Below are 20,785 nucleotides of genomic sequence, written 5' to 3'. Positions count from 1 at the left end.
CCCCTTTAAGACTACCCCACCCCTTTAATGCTCAACTTTGCAGCGTTGTCACATCAGGAGCTGCTGAAGAGATTTCGCTTTTTTCTGCAATGACCGCGCAAAGTAAAGGGACGCCTTTTATATAGCAGTGTCTCATCGGGAGACACAACTGTAGCAAGATTCATTATATTATATATATTTCTTAATTTATTGCCGCAATGCCGGGGCTCGCCTGGCTCCCCGCCGCCGTGCTCCTGCTGCTGTCCGGCTGCTCTCCGGCTCGCGGATACTTCGCAGAGGAGCGCTGGAGCCCCGAGTCTGAGCTCCTCGCGCCACGGGTCCTCGTCGCCCTCATCTGCAGGAACTCCGAGCACTCTCTGCCGTATTTCCTCGGTAATATTGAGCGCCTTAACTATCCCAAGGACCGTATGGCTTTGTGGTAAGTTGATACTAGGACATGTTTGCTTTCTCGCAAGCTAGTAAGCAGCTAAGAAGTATATTTAAACTACATGTCGCTAGCTAAGGTTTCAAAGTAAGATTCATTCTTGAGTTGTTTTGCATTAAAAACTGCATTGGTGGCTGCTAGACTCAGTTTTAGGGGGTGGGAATGGGGTGGACCCCCAGGCAATGACGGGGTGCAATGTATCCAAGTTGTTTCGAGTTTCAACTATGTACACAAATCTCAACAAACAGGAGAATAATGAATAACTGACCCCGACATCAGAGCACGAATGATCACTTTCAGCAACCTTAGGTGGTCTCTGTGGTCGTACAGAGGTGAGCACATCTGGTCACTGCTCATCATCAGGGGGGCATGCATTGATCTGTATACGTGGAGGGGAGGGGACTCATCTTGCCGCAAGGGGAGCTGTATGATTTAACACAAATCCTAATAAAGTGACTTATTGTTGAGTCTGCACTGTCCATTAATGCACACACAAACCTTTTAGTCTCATACTACTTCTCCTCTCCTCCAGCCTGCATCAGCTCCTTACAGCGGTTTAGGCCTCTGTGTTATTTGAAGTAATTGACTGTTTTATATCCGTTTATATCCCACAGATCTCCATCTTGTAAATCTTTAGCTTCAAAGGACCCCATCTGGGAGGAGTTATGTTGGCTATAGGGAGAAGTTTAAACTGTCAAGCATGTAGTCAGTAAAAGTTTAATAACTGATCTTCCAAAACGTGCTATAACAAAAAGTGATCAACACTCATTTCACTTCATTATGTTTTACTCCTCTAATGGAAATGTTATGTAATTCATTTTCATCCTTCATCATGGAAAGTTGTGAAAATGGGACAATTTGCCTATTTTGCTTTGTGCAGGAACAGGGCAACTTCAAATACAGTATATGTGATTATGGAAACTAAAACCTAGTTGTATTATCATCTATTATGGCTCACTAAACACGTGTTTCCACCACATTCAAGGGTTAAAACAGTTGAACCCCAGCCGTCACTTGTGACAGACTTAACATTTAAAAAATGATCCTGTGAGAGGTGCAAATGGATGTTCTAGACCTCTTAAACATCTGTCTGCTGTGCGCAGGCTAAGTTTAGGGAAGTGAAAGGGAGGTTTTCTCACATAATAACAACGTGCTCCAACAGCCCCCCCATGTTTATATCCTGAGCTCTCAGCAGTGAGCATGACTGCCTGGAGGGCTCAGAGAGGTATGCTCTTCACTCATCAACGTGACATTTGACTTTATTGAGGGGCTTTTCATAAGTGGCACTGTTTGATTTTCCTTTTATTGTGTTGGTTGTACTCTGTTGAACTCTTCTTTTGTTCATATGGCTGAGGTAAGAACCGTGATGTTTACATGCTCCGCAAGCACATTAATCTACATCTGTAAAATCCACACAGCTGCAATATGTTATAAACACTTTATGCTGTATGCCCTCTGCTAAAGCTTTTTGCAGCTGCTTGTAAGCATGCCAAGACGGAAAATCAGAATTGGCCAAATTGTCATGTGAATCTTGTCTTTTGATCTAAGCACTGCATTTTGTACTCTAAAATGGCAATGGTAGTTTAGCTGTAACACTACTGGTAGAGATGTTTAGAGCACCAGTGATACATTGTTCAAAACTATGCTTTAATAAAATATTTATTATTTATTTGAGCTAAACATTAAATGGAAATGAGTGTGATTCAACGTTTAAGGATGTATATGGATTGACAGCAGGATTGAGATATGAAATGGTTTACCAAGGAGCTGCTATGTTCTCACAGATCCACGTGAAATATGTCGGGGAAAGTTTGGCTGTCGTCCCTATGAACAAAAAACGAACTCGGCTGTAGTGCAGATGTTCTTTTTGCAAGAAATATATTTGCCCTCAAACTAAACTGCATGGCTGAAGCCCGGAAGACCCTGGATTTTGTTTTGTGGCAGGATTTCTCCGACTTTTTTTATAAAGAAATTCTGGCATTTGTAATGACCTTGATGGTGTTCATCTGGTTTCCCTCAAGAATGGCTGGAGCCAATCATTTCCTTTTGTTTTAAGCTATTGCAGACAAAAGTTTCACCTTTATAATGGTGTGTATTTTATATAGTATGGTCGCTCGTATTACTTTCCTGAATTGGTACTCCTTGGAGTCTGATATGCTGCCCTATAGTATGTCAATAAGATATGGAGTGTCTTTGTTATGTGATGTTGGTATCATTAACACTCATGTCAGTTCCCACAGCTGCAGACAAAGTGCTTAGAAACATTGAACACTGGGCTTTTGTTATCTGAGCCATGGTATTGTTTTTCAACTCTTGGAACTTGCGTTCAGTCTGGTACTTGTGCTCTACATTCAATGTTACTGTTCTCCTTATTTTGGCCTCACTTGCTGAAAATGTTCAACCCCTCTAGTGTTGAATAGACTTCTTTCTAATAATGTACCTTTTGTTGTTTATTGACAGGGTGGCAACTGATCATAACAAGGACAACACCACCGTCATTCTGCGGGACTGGCTTGTGAAGATGCAGAACCTTTACCATTATGTGGAGTGGAGGCCAAAAGAGGAACCCCAGTAAGCTATTTACTTGAGTCTCTGGTGAAACCATGCATTTCTGAAATGGCTCAGTCTGACCATTACCCAAATGTCTCCTGTAGAGGTTATCGTGATGAGGATGGTCCGAAACAATGGACAGACCTCCGTTATGAGCATGTTATGAAACTTCGGCAAGCAGCGCTGGTGTCGGCTCGTGAGATGTGGGCAGACTACTTCATGGTAGGTCAACAAAACTGCTCTTTACAGGCACAGCGTAAAGCACAATAACTCTGAGCAATTTTGAGCCTATGCTTCTACAACATTCTGTATTGTCCAATAATAGCAGCAGAAGGCTAAGTACAGAGTCAAAGCACCACCACAGTTGTAATTTTGTCACCAGGAAGGGTGTCCAAAATTGCCCCAGTTATATGTTTCTGTCTCATATTGGTTAAAGCTTATCTGGATCCTTACACTGACACAAAACTTAACCCGACATGAACCATATTTTAAAACCCTGCACGTTTCTATTTGTATTCCCCAGACCAGCAAACATGGTCCAGCTTCAGTGGGGTATAATTTTGAAGCAAATTACATCCAGAATTGCAATGATTTTGTGCTACCAATTTTAACCCTTAAAAACAGAACTGAGATGAGCAGTCAGTGAGGTTTGTTTAACATCTAGGTTTTTAGACACTTTTCAACAATTCTCAAACATATTAACACTTGATTTCCTTCCCTTGTGTAGCTGGCAGACTGTGATAACCTCCTCACCAATCCTGACATGCTCTGGAAGCTCATGGGAGAGAACAAGACCATCATTGCTCCAATGCTCGAATCCCGTGCAGCCTATTCAAACTTCTGGTGTGCAATGACCTCCCAGGTACTGTGTTGTTGATTGGATGTACATGTTTGTGTACGTAAAGCTGCTCTGTTTGATATTAAGAATGCTCTTAAACCACACTTTTTCTTTAGGGTTACTATAAGCGCACTCCTGCATACTTACCCATAAGAAAGCATGTGCGCAAGGGCTGTTTTGCAGTTCCAATGGTCCACTCCACCTTCCTGATAGACCTCAGAAAAGAGGCATCCAGGCAGCTGGTCTTTCACCCGCCACACCCAGAATACAGTTGGGCTTTTGACGACATCATTGTGTTTGCGTTCTCCGCTCGGATGGCAGGTATTAAACAATTCAATGCTTGAATCTACATATTTGAATCTAACCTTTTTAACCTACGTGGTTTGACTTCATATTTGTAAAACATTTGAATTCTCTGCTCTACAGATGTTCAAATGTTTGTGTGTAACAAAGAGAACTATGGTAACCTCCCTGTGCCTCTGCGATCCCACAATACTTTGCAAGACGAAGCTGACAGCTTCTTGCACTCCCTGCTGGAGGTTAATGGTGAGTAGCTTCCGACTGAGGGCTTTACTTCTGCATCCAACTCTCTTTTTGCTTGATATTCTTCTTCCTACTTCTTTATTTAAAGCTACCTATCAGCATGGGATTCCTATATATCACTTGTATACCATTTCTGCATCCATCTTCCCTCTCACTGTGTAGTGCGAAATCCCCCAGTGATGCCTTCCAAATACGTACCTGTTCCTACAAAACAACCTGACAAACTGGGCTTCGATGAGGTGAGTATCAAGTGATGTGAAGATGGAGTCTGCAAAAATGGCCCTCTTTCCACTGCTGTGCTGAATGCCTCCCCTGCTGTTAGAAACCTGTTATTACATTGGCTGGCTCCACTTTCGTCCATGTGTAGGTGTTCATGATCAACCTGCTGAGGCGCACTGACCGCCGAGAACGTATGATGAGTACGTTATATGAGCAGAAGATAACATGCAAGGTCATTGCAGCTGTTGATGGAAAGTAAGTTCACTCTATTTAATGAGTACTTTACACCTATTTAGCACCTATTTTCCCCTTTTTTGCGTTGTCACTTTGTCACATTTGTTCTCATGTCTATTTCAGAGGGATGAATATCAGTGAAGTTCATAATTTAGGCATCCACATGCTCCCTGGATACAATGACCCCTACCATAACCGCCCACTGACAAAGGGAGAGCTGGGTTGCTTCCTATCCCACTACAACATCTGGAAAGAGGTGAACACAAGAAGCCAAGCATTTGAACGTTTGTGAACCAGACAGATAAGTGATTGATAAATGTGTGTCTGGACTTAGATTGTGGAGCGACGACTGGAAACCTCCCTGGTGATTGAAGATGACCTGCGCTTTGAGATCTTCTTCAAACGGCGCTTGATGAACTTGATGAAGGAGGTGGAGGATGAAGGGCTGGACTGGGATCTCATGTGAGTTTGTGCCTCCTTCACAACCTTCAAATTGTCCTTAAATCTCCTAAATTAGCAACTGCTTCTCACGCTTTCCTTCCATCTCTTTTTTCCAGTTATATTGGTCGGAAAAGAATGCAGGTGGATCGCCCAGAGAAAGCAGTGCCTAATATTCACAACTTAGTGGAAGCAGATTATTCATATTGGACTCTAGGCTATATGATTTCATTACAAGGGGCGGAGAAGCTTTTGAAAGCAGAACCCCTGAAGCGGATTTTGCCAGTGGACGAGTTTCTGCCCATCATGTTCAATAAACACCCTGTGTAAGTGTGCAGATACACAACTATCACTTCTGCTCATGCATTTTTGATTTATTTTGTTTGTTTTTACTGACATTACCTTCTCCTCCACAGGTTTGATTATATGAAACAGTTTGAAACCAGGGACCTAAAAGCATTTTCTGCCGAGCCTCTTCTAGTGTATCCAACACATTACACAGGCGACAGAGGCTACGTCAGCGACACCGAGACCTCCACAGTGTGGGACAATGACAAGGTCCGTACAGACTGGGACAGAGGGCGCACAGGAAAGACTGGGGAGCAGGCTGAGATCAGCACTGAGGCCCAGAACTCAGATGTGCTCCAGTCGCCTTTGGACAGTGCGGCACGGGAGGAGCTATGAGAGCAACTTGATGAGAGCTTTGGAGTATTTTACAAACCACCTTTTTAATCATGTCTCAGCTTTACATTTTTGGTTTTGTGTAACATCCCTGGATCAGAGTTTGTAGGAGTGTGACAAGTTAAAAAGGGAACAGGGGTGTCTTGTGTTTTTCGTCAGTTTGGCATTTTTACTTTTATAAAGGCACTAGACTTGCCATTTGGAATGGCATTTGCAGTACCCAACTTCTGTCTGTCATACAGAAATGAACTTATATATTTGCAAAGAATGCAATTTGACTTTAACATTTCAGTAATTGGGCAGTTAACTTTGTCCTTGTTTGAGATTACAATATGAAATGCTTTCTGTTAAATGCATTCTCAAGACAAAACATATATTTGAGTGTAACCACACTGAATGTGACTGAGCAAAATCATGACTTTTACAGATATTTGTATGTTTAAATCACCATAAATAATGTTTTAATGCTTTTATCCAAGATGAGAAACATCTGCATGTCTTTTGCTTTGATACTTTAGTATTTTGCCTTTTTTAAACTTCATATTGCTGTTTTTTTTTTTCAGCCATCACTTAAGATGCTTGAACCAGAGCTTCCTTTTACCAAAGCAACAAAACACACAATCAACAGTTGCAGTACTCAGTATATACCAATGCTTTCCTTATTCCTGTGTCTTTTCTCTCCACTTTGGGATTGTTTCCAGACTAAACCCGCTGTTGACAATTTGATGGTTGGACCAACCACTTTACACGCCTCAAACTTGCTGATTTGGGAGTAACTTAGTATTTTAAGCCCTTTAAGTTCCCTTTAAAGAGAACCCACCCAGCCACATCCAAACAGGCGTTCCACCTCTTAATCATTTTCAGTTAAATCTGATTTTGAGCATTTTGGGAGTGTAAGTCTTCATAAAATGTCCCTTGGAAAAGAGAAACAAACAACAAAAGGTTTGTATTATCTTACAATTTACCAAATATTTATTCTGTCTTGGCTTTGTTGTTTTTTTGGCCGTTCACTCACAGATATTGCACAAAATGTTAGTGGTGCATTGTGCCAAGGATAAATAAACATTTTTATTTTTTAAAAAGCTGAATTTGTGATTACTGTGTTATTTCGTATTACAATGCTTGTGTAATCAATGTATCTCTGTAAATGTTAGTTTGTGCACATTTTACAAGATGGGGAGAACAAACAAAGGCATGAGTTATCACTAACATAACTTTTGATTCTTAAAACAAATGTGGATATTTTGACAGAACATTTCTTACTGTGACATTTTGCATGTGATTTCTCTGTTAAAAGGCTGTTTATTCAGACCTCATGTACCATGCTAAATGCATGTGGCAAAACTGTGGTGAGCCATTAAAAGCATTTATACGTAGTTCATTTGTATATGTCATACAAGCAGGTATTGAGTTCACGCTCACTTTCTTTTATCTTTGTAACCCTTAAGGTATCATCATTTTACTGACACTGCTTTAATGTGAAGCTGTGAAGGTTATATTGTATGTCCCACATACCGTACAACCTTCACTATTCCCAATACATAACAACCAAATTCTCTGAATGAATCTCCTTTTTGTTATGTCATGAAGAACTTGATTTTATCAAATGTTGAAAACTGATATCAAGCTTTGCCGGCAAATACCAAGTTCAAATGTGGTATAATTGTCGCAGATCTGTAATCTGTAAAAACATATGCTTTAAAATCATTTTTTCTTACTAAAGTGACACAATTAAAACACAGTTGCAACTTGTGATAGCGTAGGTGGGGCCTACAGTGACTGCTAGATACACTTCCTCTTCCATGTTGGTTAAAAAAAAAAACCGCCACCTCCACTCTACAAGAGGAAGATCTTTTTTAAGAGCACAACGGCAGCAAGCTCAGAGCTGCATGCTAACAATCTGTCAGTGTGTGTACGCTCTGCAGTGCAGTATTACTGCCCCTCAACATTTATCTGTGTATTGCAGTGCTACCTTAAGGGCAGGTGATGTGTGATTGGTGACGGTAGGGTCTGGCTCCTGTGGTGATAGTGTAGAAATGGAAGAAGATCAAGTGCCTAACAAAGATTCCCCTCAAGCCACGGGTGAGTAAAGAATGAGATTTCTTGAGTTAATTTTGAGGAAATGTTGCCTTCATATATAAGCTATGTTACCCATTAGGCTTGTTGGTATGTTAAAACTGTTTTGGTTCATTTAAAAATGACTTCACTTGTAAGGTTTGTTTTTTATATGTATGTTTGCTAATTGGAAATGTGCTGACATTGCTGAAGTGGCATTATGCTTGTGGGTGTATGCTTAATGTGCCTGGTTCTGCCTTTGTAAATGCTGTGTGTCATCCTCCTAGTCAAAGGAGGATTGCTGAACTTCCTGAACTCTTCATCCGTTTGACACGTATTTTTATGTGTGACTTCTGTAATTTTATTTAACAAGACATGGCTTTCTTGTATCTTTGCCCACAATAGAATATGAACTATAGATATCACTGAGATTGGTGTGACAGTTAAGTAGATTTATTTGCAATATGTTTGTTAGTTCATAGGAACATTTCACATGTGACTTCAATTCACAAACATAAAAAACAGCAAACAAAAACAATCCATAGTTTTTTATTTGACACTTAAACTCTGTGTTTTAGTTTTGATGAAACATTTATATTGCCTCTCATTTCTCCCTCCTATACTGAAACACTGCTGGTGTGAAAAACAAAGGCTGTTTTTATAGGACGTGACACAAATTGGTAACAGGATGTGGTTGACCAAAATGTAGATGTCTCTGAGAGAGTGAGATTGCTTTTTCTCATTTTTTGCATCTGTTGTAAATCAACAGTTTTTAACGGTCTGGTGTGCCCGAAAGTGAACCATCAGTTTACTAGTGGGAGTAAATTAGACTGAGACTTTGTCATCAAGATAAACCGTGTTGTTCCTCATTATGTTTTGGTTTACATTTAGACCAAGTTCTCAGAAATATAAAGGAAATGCTATTAGCCATGACTTCAGAGGAACTAAATTAGATTTTTTCATTTATCCATTCATTATAATGATATCTCTATGATCTTGTTAGCACAGTCATTATACTAATGCTATGTTGTACATAAGTTGTTTAGCTGATGCCTCTGTGGTAATGAGTAGTGCATAGGTAAACTATATTGTATTTTTCAATGAACACATCAGCAAAATGTCAAGAGAGAAGCAGGTCTGAGCAACATGGCTTATTCATCATTCGTACCTACAAAGTTATGTTTGTTTTTGAGGCTTTATAATACAAAGAAAATTGAATTTCTAGAAAACTTAAAGCTTATTTATTTACAAAGCACAAAAGGCTCTGGTTTGTAATGAAGTGGTTCACTCTACTTTTTATAAAAGGAGAATGTTTATTTTGTGTTGAGATGGTATCTACATGTTTGTATGGTCTGTGTTTGGTGGTTAGATCACATTTTGAGATCTCAAATCTACAATGTTGTACTTAAATAAATAGTTGTTCCTTACACGATCTTTCCATTTCTTATTCCAGATGTGAAGAAAGTGCAACGTAAATCTGAAACCAAGCGATACAGTGAGATCTTCAGAGACTTTGATAATCTTGAGTTATCTTTAATTTCTTGGTAAGTATTTCACATTTACAAATCGCACAGTGTAGCCACGTCTTGTCCCGTTCACCTCTGCTCAGAGTAATCTGATTACTGTGATGGGGGGGGGAAACTGTTAGTGAGACTTCATTCAATCAAGCTGTAAGCATGGCTGGTCAGAGTACACCAAACATGATCAAACTATTCAGATAGAGTTCAACTCAAAGCCATAATCCAACAATTTTAAACTCAGCCAGCTGGGTATGATCTTTCACCATAGATTGTTTCATGCAATGACCACATTTTTCAAATCTATATAAGGCATGTGTGTGTGATACTGATCAACAACATGTGCAGTTAATGTGTTTCCTACATCTGTCGTCAACGTGGAAACATAGCTTCAGGTAATGTTTTTGTAATATGTTCCCCAACAAACCCTATGACTTTTTAGGTATTGTTATTTAAATTTTTCTGTGTTTCCCTCCAAATAAATTATTTCACTTTTCAGTTCCGAGGAGGATCTGGTAGACATAGACTCACAGTCCATTTCAGAGTCCATCTCGACAGAAGGCGCAGATCCCACAGAGCAGCATGATGTTTCTGTAAGGAATCAATACCTAGCTTAATACTGATGTCTGTTACTTATATTGTGATTTTTTTATTTTAAGCACTTACATATCATTTAATTTGCTTATTCCCCACATATTATATTGTGTGTGGAGGATTAGTGAGTCAAACTCTGTTTTAAAACAGGCTACTTTTTGTCCACAGGTATGTGCTGAGGCCAATGAACTGGATGGAAACCAACCAGGTATGATTTATGTCAAAGAGAGGAAAAGGACCGTGTGTGTATGTGTGTGTGTTTGTGCTCTGCTGTTAGAGTCAGTTGCTGTCAGTTTTAAAATGTAATTCATTTTATATAGTAGTCTATTTTCTTCTATCTTGAAATCTATTCTTGTAATTAGCAGTGAGTTGTAATTGCCCTGTTGTAACAAGATTAGGATAAAGGTCCAGGATTAAAGCACGAGACAGCTGCTGCCAGTTTTGGCCTCAGACACAAGCGGGAAATATAGGGGTCTACTGAAAAAGGAAGTGTCAGTGTTAAGCACGCTATTAAAGTAAATATGGTGTAGAAAGAGAAAAGGACTAGACTGTCTTTGCCAAGTACTCCAACTCAGTCTGATTTTAACTACAGGTCACAGCCCACAGTAAGAGATTAGGAATTACAGGTTGGATAGCATTACAAAAAACACAGTGGTAGTAATAATGTATAAAAGGCTCAACAAACTCTTTTTATTTCCACTGTAGATGCGTCATCAATGTCCTCTTTTAGCTTTATGTCCAAATCCACCTCTGTTAAACGCAGCCATCATATCTTATATCACACTGCAGAGAGACCAGTGAATTTGTATATGTGTAATCAAGTCTCACCAAGCACATTACTAGAGCATGCTCTTTGGCGATCTGGTTTCATGTGTTTCCATTGGTTGGGGTTGGAAACATACCAACACCTCAACCCCCCCCTTTCCTCAGTCACACACCATGAGGAGGTAAACCTCACTGATGCTCCTCTAAAGCCTGTCACTTCACAATCTGGACCTGACAAGGATAATCCCCAATCCGAGCGCAGGGGGAGGAACCCATGTGGCGGGACAGAATCTTTTCGGAGGCTCATTTCTGAAAGTGCTCAGAGCTCTTCCTGAAACAAAACACAGAGAGGAAGGCTACCAGAGGTCAACCCTGACACACAACCTTGCCGCAAAGTCCTAATTTTTCTTGAACTACCGGTTTTTTTGTTTCGATTTTGCTTGAAGACAGAGAACAAAATATCTCCCTGCTTGGATTTTTATACCACTGACTGGAGGAGTTGTCTGATTGAAAATAAAAAAAACAGACCAGAACAAAAATCTGCATCTCTGAGTGAGGAAGTGAGGGGAGAAGTTGTTGCACTCTCTCTGGCTTTGCGTGCATGCTCAGTTAAAAACAAAGCTGCTTCTTGGAACTGAACTGTGGATCCTTCAAAGTTCAATCTCTTGAACTTCATCTGTTGCTCTAACTCTTGCTTACAGAAGAAAATAAGGATATGTTCTAATAGATTTTGACATTTTGTTGCAAATGTTGTGAAAGTGTAGCACAGACATTAACAGGAAAGAAGAAAGTGACGTGGGGAGTGCTTGAGAGAACACATGATTGTCACAAATGCCCAGTTTTGTCAGTCAGAGGAAGAAGCAGAGTGGTTGTCATTAACCGCCCTGCCTGCCTGACCACATGAGAGCTGTGACAGGAGGGTGACTGATACTGCACACTGGCACTGGACTTGTCTATTATAAGTCAACAGGTGTAAGAGGGAGGGGCCAGGCAGAGAGAGGAAGAGAGGAGAGGAGGGAAGTTATTTAGCTAAAGCTCTTTCTCTCTGGTCCATAGAACAACCCTCTCTCAGGTCACTTCTCCATATGTGCCTACTGAAAGACTCATACACCCACTGTGCGTACTGTTCTGAAACCTGTTGAAACCACAGGACTTTTATTCTGAGGAGCTGATCTAACTTGGCAAATGCAGTCATTGTTTCCTGTGTGGGGTTTGTGACGAGCATTTTTTTTTAAGTGACATTTTGATAAAAGTCCAGTTGGGGGATTTCTCTCTAGAGCATAGAGATGATTATTTTAAGCTGAAGGCTGTTTGAGGAGCAGAAAAAAATGTGTGTGTGACCTAATGGACAGTGTGTGATCGCTGGGTCCAGCTCAGAGTGTGTGGAGCCAGCAGTGATGGTGATGTACTCCCTCTCAGTCCAGGAAGCGGACCTGGCTCTCTGTCGATGTGACGATGGAGTAGAGACGGCAATGCAGTACACCAAGATGTGGTGCCGCTACGCAAAAGACCTCCTGGCCTGGATGGAGAAAAGAATCAGCTTGGGTAAGCCGGAAAACTGTTGTGTAAAATGCAAATTATTGTCAAAACATGGTAGTGGTTCTATCAAGGCAGCTGTGCTTACAATGCTAATGCATTTGAATATATACTGAACACAGACAAATATGAGTTGTGATTTATAAAATGCAAATGTGTCTCTACATGAGATAATCCACTGCATGGAAAAACTGCTATTTATCAGTTTTTATGTGTGGGCTATTATATTTATAAGTATGTGGGACTTTTCAAATGATGTCTAACAGATTTAAACTTGTTGTTGTTTACCAAATTGAAACTGTTGTCCCAGAAACATAGCAACAAGACGCCCACATATTCGTAGAACAGGCAGAAAGAGTAACACTAGTTAGCAGGCTTCAGTTGTACATGGATGAAGAGCCAATACTTTAGGTTAGAGGGTTGTATGGAAAACACCATGTTGTAACTTGTCATGACATGGTGTCTGAGGGTGGTGCAGTCACCTCAGTTAACCACAAACTGTACACACGGAGAGAAAGGATTAGAGGGCAGATTAACAGGGCAGAGCAGGGTAATAAAGGAGACGGGCGCCTTTGGAATAAATAGGCAAACAGATGTGTCTGAGTTCATTTTAGTTTGTGCTGGTATCAACACACAAAAATGCTGTTTAAAAAAAGTTATCTTCTTCAAATGTATTTTTGGTTTATTTGATATGGACAGATACAGTATACAGGACAATTGTACTGTGTTTATTGTTATTAGCAGATGCTAGTTTGCAATATCTGTCCCTACAAGTACTTTTGTGTAACTAAGGCATTAGAACTGAGAGGTAAGTAGTAGATTAAACAGATCTGCATGAAGCAAAACACATTTAAAAACTAGACTTTGTTGCAGGTTTGTTGGTGAATTAACCAGGATTTGATATCTCTCTTAAAAGTGATGAAGTTTGGAACAAACAAAAAGTGATGGGTTGAAGATTCGATTCGTTTTTTCAGTAAATGTCAGGTTAATCTGAAGGAAAATCAAGGCTGAAAATCAAGGCTAAAAACAAAGCGTCAATCAATATTGTGGTTCCAGTCAACCGACCAACTCTGTTTATCTTTTCTCAATGTATACTATCTTGTTGTGTAAGTTAAAAAATATATTGATTTTGTTGACAGAACAAGAATTTGCCAAAAATGTAATGAAGACAGCTGAAGGAGCAAAAGCCAATGTTGGACAGCAGGTACAGCTTGTGTTTTTATTTATTTATTGTGTACCAAGAAAAAGTGATTATCACATGTGTCACTGTGTAATGTGAGTTGTTTCATGGGACATTTTACCTCTCTTAGCAATGTTTACTATAGAAATTAAGTCTGAAGTTGTTTTTGCCATTGTAGGAAATGATGCCCCTGCAGCATATCTACACAATGGCGCTAGACCAAGACATCAAGAACAGTTTGTCTTCTAGAAAGACATCAGAACTGATACAAAACCGCTGTCACCAAGTATGGAAGCCCACACACACACATACAAAAAGTTTGAGTTTTAGTATAAATCTTCTCTGACTTTTTGAGGCGGGTATGTAACTATGACTTTCTGTTTGATCCAATATCTCTCTCCCATAGGCATTGACTGCCAAGAAGAATGAGATTGATAAGTGGCGCCGGGAATTTAAGGAGCAGTGGGCAAGAGAACAAAGAAGGATGGTAAGTGAATTAGGAATATCTTGAGTGTGGCTGACGTTGAGCTCAGTTTATTACACTGTCAAAACTAATTTAGCTTAAATATATCACACTCCTACGGACTGGATGCCTGAGCAAGACTCTAAAGCATTTCCTTGTTGATTTCTGCTTAACACATGTTGACTGCACATGGCTTGCACATTAGCAACAAACTCATCTGCTTTGTTTTTCTTCTGTGTGTCTGCTTGCATGTTGGTTTTCCAGAGCGAATCCGTGTCAGCTTTAAGAAAGGCTCAACAGCAATACTTCCAGCGCTGTGATGAGCTATTCAAGGCTAAAGCTATCACTGCTAAAGCCTTGGACGACACAGCTGGAATGAAAACACTGGACAAGAGGCGGAAGTCCAAGGATGACGCCCAGGCTAAGGTGAATGTCCCCTTAATGCACTCTACATTGTAGTTATAGTACAGAACAATTACTGTGTGTTATTATTCTGCTGTGTGTTTATAATGACACACATGAAGAAATGTGCAGCTCTCAGGTCTTCTCTTTTTCTCCCCTAGGTGGTGGAGTCAGAGCTGCTGTACAGACAGTGTGTTAGTGATACCAAAATCCACCAGGATGAGTTAGTGAAGGTCAAAGAGAGAATTATTTCCCACATTCGCAAGCTCATCTTTCAAGGAGACACTGTGCTAAAGGAGGTTGGTATGAAACTCTGAATCTGTCTTTCTGGCAGCCTGCTTCCTCTTTACTGCAGCAGTCTCTGACCAAACTTCCTCAAACATGGTTGTGGTATTAATTAAGGACATGTAGAAATAATTGTGTATTTATTTTAATCACAGAGGGAATCTCCCTTCATGACTTGGGCAACTACATTATAATTTAAAGTAGCATCAGCTAAAGGATGTAATCAGTATACCTTTATTAATGATGTACCACTCACTGTACCACCGGTGTTTCAGAAGGGAAGTGACAATGCATAAAACACCTCCCCGTTGTATAAAATCACACATATTTAAATATTTGCTATTAGTTGGTTGTACTTGTAAACCATATATAAATACATATGTCAAATAAATGAATATAATAAATTACTTAAGCAGTGCTTAGTGGTCTGCAACACTTTGCCTCTATATGGGATCATTTAAAGGAAATACTCTTGCAGAATTTTGACAGTCATGTCATGTTTTACAACATTTCCGTCATTTTTACTACATTTAAAACATTTCTGATAAATCAGCACAGTAAAATCACTGCTTTGCCTGCCCACTATTTCTCCTCTCTGCATCAGGCCACAGTCAACATGTTTTACTACCAGCGACAGCACTCGGAGACGGTTCCCCTCGGCTATCAGAACCTGGAGCTGACATGCAGGTCCCTGGAGCCTGGAGAGCCCTACCTGCTCTACATCCTCAGCAAGCGCCGCCCCGAACAACCTCCTCAAACCTTTACCTTCCAGGACTATGTACCACAGTGCAAAGGGTTCGTAAACTGACCGATGTCTCTGATGTAACTTTGGCTGTGATGTTAACTGTGGATATCATGAGAGCGTGTAGATCTTTTATGTATCGTAATCTAAATGTTTCGGGACAGAAATGTAACTTAATATTAAGAGAATAACTTTTTATAATGTTTTAGAAGAAGCACTTCAAATCTAAAATGGAAAGTGTGTTATAAGTTGAAAATAGCTTACATTTTGTATGCACTTCAACTAACTCATTAAACATATTGTCACCACCTTTTTGTTTGATAGGAACAAGCGAAAAACAAGTAACCCTCTCAGCTTTCTGCCAGACTCATCACCTGTGACAGATGATAGCCCTTTCAGACAACACAGCGATGGCAGTAAGGACTTCTCATTTATACACTGTAATGAGATAAGTTTTGCACTTTCATAACATGATTGTTCTCTTGTGTGTTTTGGTGCAAAAGGGAGAACAGGGTACAGTGACAGTGAGAGTTTTGGAGGCAGTTTAGAATCTCTGTCCAGCCCTGGTAAGTCTGCATTCTTTTCAGTAACTTTTCTGTCAGGTGCATATGAAAACATTTCGAGATAAACATGTTTTCTTTCTCCTCTACTGTGTCCCTTCTCTTCTGCAATATATAATTGAAGCGCACACTAATAGGAGGCTGCCCAAAACCGCATCCACTTTGACAGTGTCATCAGACGACATGGACGAACGAGATGTTGCCTCTGAGTCAGGTTTGTTATTGCCATTGTACGCCTCCAAAACCCAACATGGGAATTACACTGCATGATTGTATCCTTTACCTCTCCCTTCAGAATACATTGACAGTCAGCCAGTCAAAGTGCGAACTCTTTCACGAGCTGCACTGACGCACCGACTGAGGAAGATGAAGAGCAAGATGGTCAAATGCAAGCATTGTGAAAACTACATTGTTGTCAATGGAGTCGAATGTGAGGAGGTAAGAAATAGGGGAGATGGACAGTGATGGGGAGTATTGAGAAGAACAGCAGGAAATGAATGGTGCTGAAACTGGTTGATAATGTCCTGTACCTGTCCCCCCTTCAGTGTGGTCTGGCTTTGCACAGAAAGTGTATGGAGGTGTGTCAGTTGGAGTGTGAGAACAGGAAAGGGACCGTGTTCGGGGTGGACCTCTCTCTGATGTGTCAGGACGAGCCGGATAAGGTCCCCTTTGTGGTGCGACTCTGCACAACTGAGATTGAGAATCGGGCCCTCTCAGTCCAGGTACTATTCATATCTCAGTCACCCAAATGTATTTTAGAGACATCAAGTTAGTTGTGGTTTCCTAACAGTTTTTTACTTCTCTTTTTTTTCCCCAGGGGGTGTATCGTGTGAGTGGGTCCAAGCCTCGCATCCAGAAGCATTGTCAAGCCTTTGAGATTCAAAAGGAGCAGGTGGACCTTTCTGACCTTTCCCCACATGACATTACCTCGATCCTTAAGCACTTCTTCAAGGAGGTACACAAGTCATTGCCAAATCACTTCACTGACTGAATAAGGCTGATTAAAAGTCCTCCCAAGACCAAGCAATTTATATTTGCCTTTGTGGGCTATGACAGGGACTAATTTCAAACACCATGCATGCAGTAAAGAATATTAGTGATTGACTTTATGAATATATTTGTTTTTTGTTCTTCAGTAGGTTTTAATTATTTATTTATAAAAGTAATAACTGTATTACATTGATATTTAAGAACTGTGTGTTAATTTGAACCCTTTTTAAAAAAAAAAGTCTTCATGCCAACTACAAGGGACATTTTATAATACATCACATTTCTGAGAAACAAGTTATGTTTCTTAATTCCCAATTACTTTTTTTTTTTTTTTAAACCTTTCTCTTCCTGACTCTCTCCCAGCTCCCAGATCCCTTGCTAACCTTTGACCTGTACCATAATTTCATCACGTTGGGAAGGACCATTCAGCACCTGAGTGAAAGGGAGCCGGCACCAGACACTAACGAGACAATGGACATCATTTACAACCTGCAAAAGCTGCTACAGAAACTCCATCCATATTGCTACACCACCTTACAGCACCTGATGTCTCACCTCCAAAGGTAAGCATGCAGCATCTGGTTACATTTTAGCCGACCCTCCTAGTAGAATGAATTTTCATGGGTTTTAAATGTGTGTGCTTTCTGGTTTCGCAGAGTTTCAGAGAACTACGAGAACAAGATGTCCCCCAGCAATTTGGGGATAGTGTTTGGGCCAACACTATTGCGCCCTCTAGTGTCTACGGAAATGTCAATTAATGCCCTGCTGGAGACCAGTTACCAATCTGTCCTTATTGAGTTCCTCATCACACATCATGACAAGGTTTTTGGCCTTCAGCGGAGACACAGTATGCCCCCTCCTCCAGCTCCCACTGCACCTCTTCCAGACACCCCTCCCAGAGCTTCCTGTGCCCTGGATGGGGAAATGTGTGCCGGCTCTGAACATGAAACCTCCACCAGAGAGCGGCCACACTCACTAGAAGTAAGTCTCAAAACATTCAGCTCAAACAAAGAGTTAGTGATGTTTTCAAGTGATGGATTTGTACAGGACACAATCTTCTTCTTTTTTAAAGCATTTCACTGCTGCTTCTGGTAAAAAGGATCCATGGCAGTTGCTTTGTATAGGGTAGAGTGAGTTTGTTGCTGAGCTACTTGTTTAGCTGTTGTTTTAATAGTCTTAATTAGCACCTGGCACCTTTATCAGGATTAACACGCAGGGCAGCTGCTGTTTTTTCTTCCTGCTTTCTAGTCGCTGACCTGCACCGCCTTCTGTCAAGCTATACTGTGTGGACCTCTCACTGCTATGGTTTATAAACAACAAATGGTTTACCCAACAGTAGTAAGTTACAGTGGTTATACCAGATGGCTTAGAGACACAAAGTAACAGTATCTGTCGTAGAATTGGTTTAAATAACCTTCAAATAAAATGCGGCAGAATCATCCAGTAGTAATTAATGACATAGTTCTGCAGTATGTCAGATCTGGACGTGGTCTGTAAACACTTGCACCACTCAACTTGTGTCATCCCAACAGAGTCGAACAATCAAGAGGCAGTCAAGTGAGGGTTATATATCTGACAAGTCTTCATCCAATGAGGCAGTGGACCAGCTCAGCCCTGGAGCCACTGAGAAAGCAGGTAGGCGGGACGTAGTGATAGAGCAGTTCCTCCTGACTAGAATAGATGTACATAGTTGATGTCATGTAGTTTATAGATGCCTAGGTCTTAGTTGTTGGTATAATTGGTAAGAGATTGTGATGCTATGTTGTACCTTTGCTGCTTGAGGACATTGTTTAATTAATCCTTTAAGAGATCTTGTAGGTATTACTCATACAGCCCCCGATTCTTTTACTTTATTCCTCACCGACCGATGGTTTGTTCTAGTTTACGGTTACTCAGTAATTCCCTATGCACCAAATACAGTGGAAGCAGAGAGTTTCCAGGGTAAACAGTTTCAATATTTCTTAGCGCTTTACACATTTCCTCAAGTTATTTATAGAAACAGATTTTCTTCCTTTTTTCTGCTACCCATCTAGTTGAATTTATCTATAAATGTGGTGAGTCGCATTGCGTCTAATCTTTTCTTGCTTGCTTTACTCTTTCTGTAGTTCTGAGGTGCTTCTTTCTTTGTGGCAAAAAAATAGCAGTTTTGAGGCTTATATTCACAACCAGACACATATTTATCAACCTCAAATCTAGAACACACCTAGTTGTAAACACTTTATGCAGTATATAGATCCAGTCTGCTCTGTAGACTTTCCATACAGACTCTGTATGAATGTTTTAAGGTAAGGTTGAAATGTCTGGAAAACAATATGCAGGGAAAGCCAAGTTTTCTGTACTCAATAACCTGTGTTTATATCACTTTTCTGAATCACATCTTGGTTTTCCTCTTCTGCTTTAGTCATGGCTATGAGAGGGGCATCAAGCGACTCTCAGGGTGAGCCTGTGAGGGAACCGGATTCTGTTTTGGTTACCCAGCCACACTATCGCTTCACCAGGCAGCCTGTGAAATATTACCGTCATCATAACCCAGGAACCAGACACCCCCACCCGGGCCGGGCAGCCAGACAGCCTGCAGCCTCGGAGAGGGGCTGTACAGGAAGTGCTGACAGCAGCCGCAGCTCTTCTCCAGAGCCACGGACACAGAGACTTTCCCAAAATATAGACACCCCTCAGCCACAACAGTCCACCTTTGCAGCAGAGAATAAAGTGGACGTCCCTCTGAGCCCCCGCAAGGTTGTGCAGTACATGCTGGGACTTGACTCAATGTTAACTGAAACATCAGTCAGCACAGGACATGAGTCTTCTCAGGCGGTGGCATCTGGGTGTCAGGGTGCTCAGAACAAAAATATGTCCTGTAACAGACAGGGTACTGGACAGAGGCCGGCTCTGTGTCAGTCACCAAAGACATTTCCTGTTGAAATGAACTTTACCTCACCGGCACAGAAGATCCTGTCTGGCCTGAAACTGAGGCGCAGTCTCTCAGGGAAGGACGAGCAGCTCTTTGTCTGAGGAGCAAAAGACATATCCAGACTGTTCACTGGAAAGGATTCAAAAACACTTGAGGACATATAACCATTCATTCTCAACACGCTCTCACATCTTACACTCAAATATCTATATAAGTAAAGTACTTAATGAAGGTTTAGTCACCATAAAGTTAAATGCGTTGAACTCACATTTGAGTCACTCTTAGAGGGAACACAGTTAGACCTAATGTTTCCTTGGATACAAATGCCTTTTATTTCCTTGATTTGATTTTTATATGGAGACCATCCAGCTGTCTTATACACAGACCAGACAAGATAGGTTCATTTATGTATCAGTTGTATTCAAAATATGTAGTTTCTTTGAATGTTGCAGGTTAGGAGATGCAAACTAGGTATCAAGTCTCTCCCTGAACATACTATAATCAGCACAATTCAATTGCCATCAAGAGTTGTATTTTTAAGGTAATTGTGTTACATGTTTGTTGTGCTTTATACATTTTGTATAGGCTCCAGATGGCAGATTATGTGGTACATAAACTGAGATATGCCTTCATTGGTGTCATTTGAAGACATTTCAACTCTGATGTTAAGTTTCATGCACCCTTCTTGTTCTGACACAAGGGGGCGGTCTTCTCCCAGTGTGTGGAGAAAACATGCCAGACACAATAGCAGAAGGGCAATAAATCAGTTATTTCTAATTACATGTTTTGAAATGTCGCTTTTCCTACTTCCACATAAGCCTTATTTCATCTATAGACCTGTTTCACTATAGTATGTAA

General features: G+C 40.6%; 2 protein-coding genes across 3 annotated transcripts; both read left to right on the top strand.

Moving 5' to 3' along the window:
• Positions 1 to 36: 36 nt before the first annotated feature.
• On the top strand, positions 37 to 7,303 carry colgalt1a (collagen beta(1-O)galactosyltransferase 1a). Its single transcript, XM_034143937.1, has 12 exons — positions 37 to 418; positions 2,885 to 2,995; positions 3,079 to 3,196; positions 3,702 to 3,836; positions 3,929 to 4,133; positions 4,239 to 4,358; positions 4,518 to 4,594; positions 4,723 to 4,829; positions 4,932 to 5,064; positions 5,143 to 5,270; positions 5,366 to 5,572; positions 5,663 to 7,303. The coding sequence occupies exons 1-12, from the start codon at positions 198 to 200 to the stop codon at positions 5,928 to 5,930; spliced, it is 1,830 nt and encodes a 609-aa protein (XP_033999828.1). The 5' UTR covers positions 37 to 197; the 3' UTR covers positions 5,931 to 7,303.
• A 447-nt stretch (positions 7,304 to 7,750) lies between these two features.
• gmip (GEM interacting protein) lies at positions 7,751 to 20,707 on the top strand. Of its 2 annotated transcripts, none has more exons than XM_034143924.1 (21): positions 7,751 to 8,009; positions 9,436 to 9,526; positions 9,999 to 10,092; positions 10,262 to 10,301; positions 12,278 to 12,403; positions 13,534 to 13,598; positions 13,753 to 13,860; positions 13,981 to 14,061; positions 14,302 to 14,463; positions 14,601 to 14,738; positions 15,329 to 15,519; positions 15,791 to 15,882; positions 15,970 to 16,032; positions 16,151 to 16,240; positions 16,322 to 16,464; positions 16,572 to 16,748; positions 16,844 to 16,981; positions 17,380 to 17,579; positions 17,673 to 17,997; positions 18,549 to 18,651; positions 19,418 to 20,707. In XM_034143924.1, the coding sequence occupies exons 1-21, from the start codon at positions 7,964 to 7,966 to the stop codon at positions 20,026 to 20,028; spliced, it is 3,084 nt and encodes a 1,027-aa protein (XP_033999815.1). In that variant the 5' UTR covers positions 7,751 to 7,963; the 3' UTR covers positions 20,029 to 20,707. The 2 variants fall into 2 exon arrangements, with proteins under 2 accessions (XP_033999815.1, XP_033999816.1); XM_034143925.1 differs by having other exon boundaries at positions 7,993 to 8,009; positions 12,283 to 12,403.
• Positions 20,708 to 20,785: the final 78 nt, after the last annotated feature.

The sequence above is a fragment of the Trematomus bernacchii genome, unplaced genomic scaffold (genome assembly GCF_902827165.1).
Source record: "Trematomus bernacchii unplaced genomic scaffold, fTreBer1.1, whole genome shotgun sequence".
In the NCBI taxonomy this organism is placed as follows: Eukaryota; Metazoa; Chordata; class Actinopteri; order Perciformes; family Nototheniidae; genus Trematomus; species Trematomus bernacchii.
This window is presented reverse-complemented; position numbering and strand designations above follow the sequence as displayed.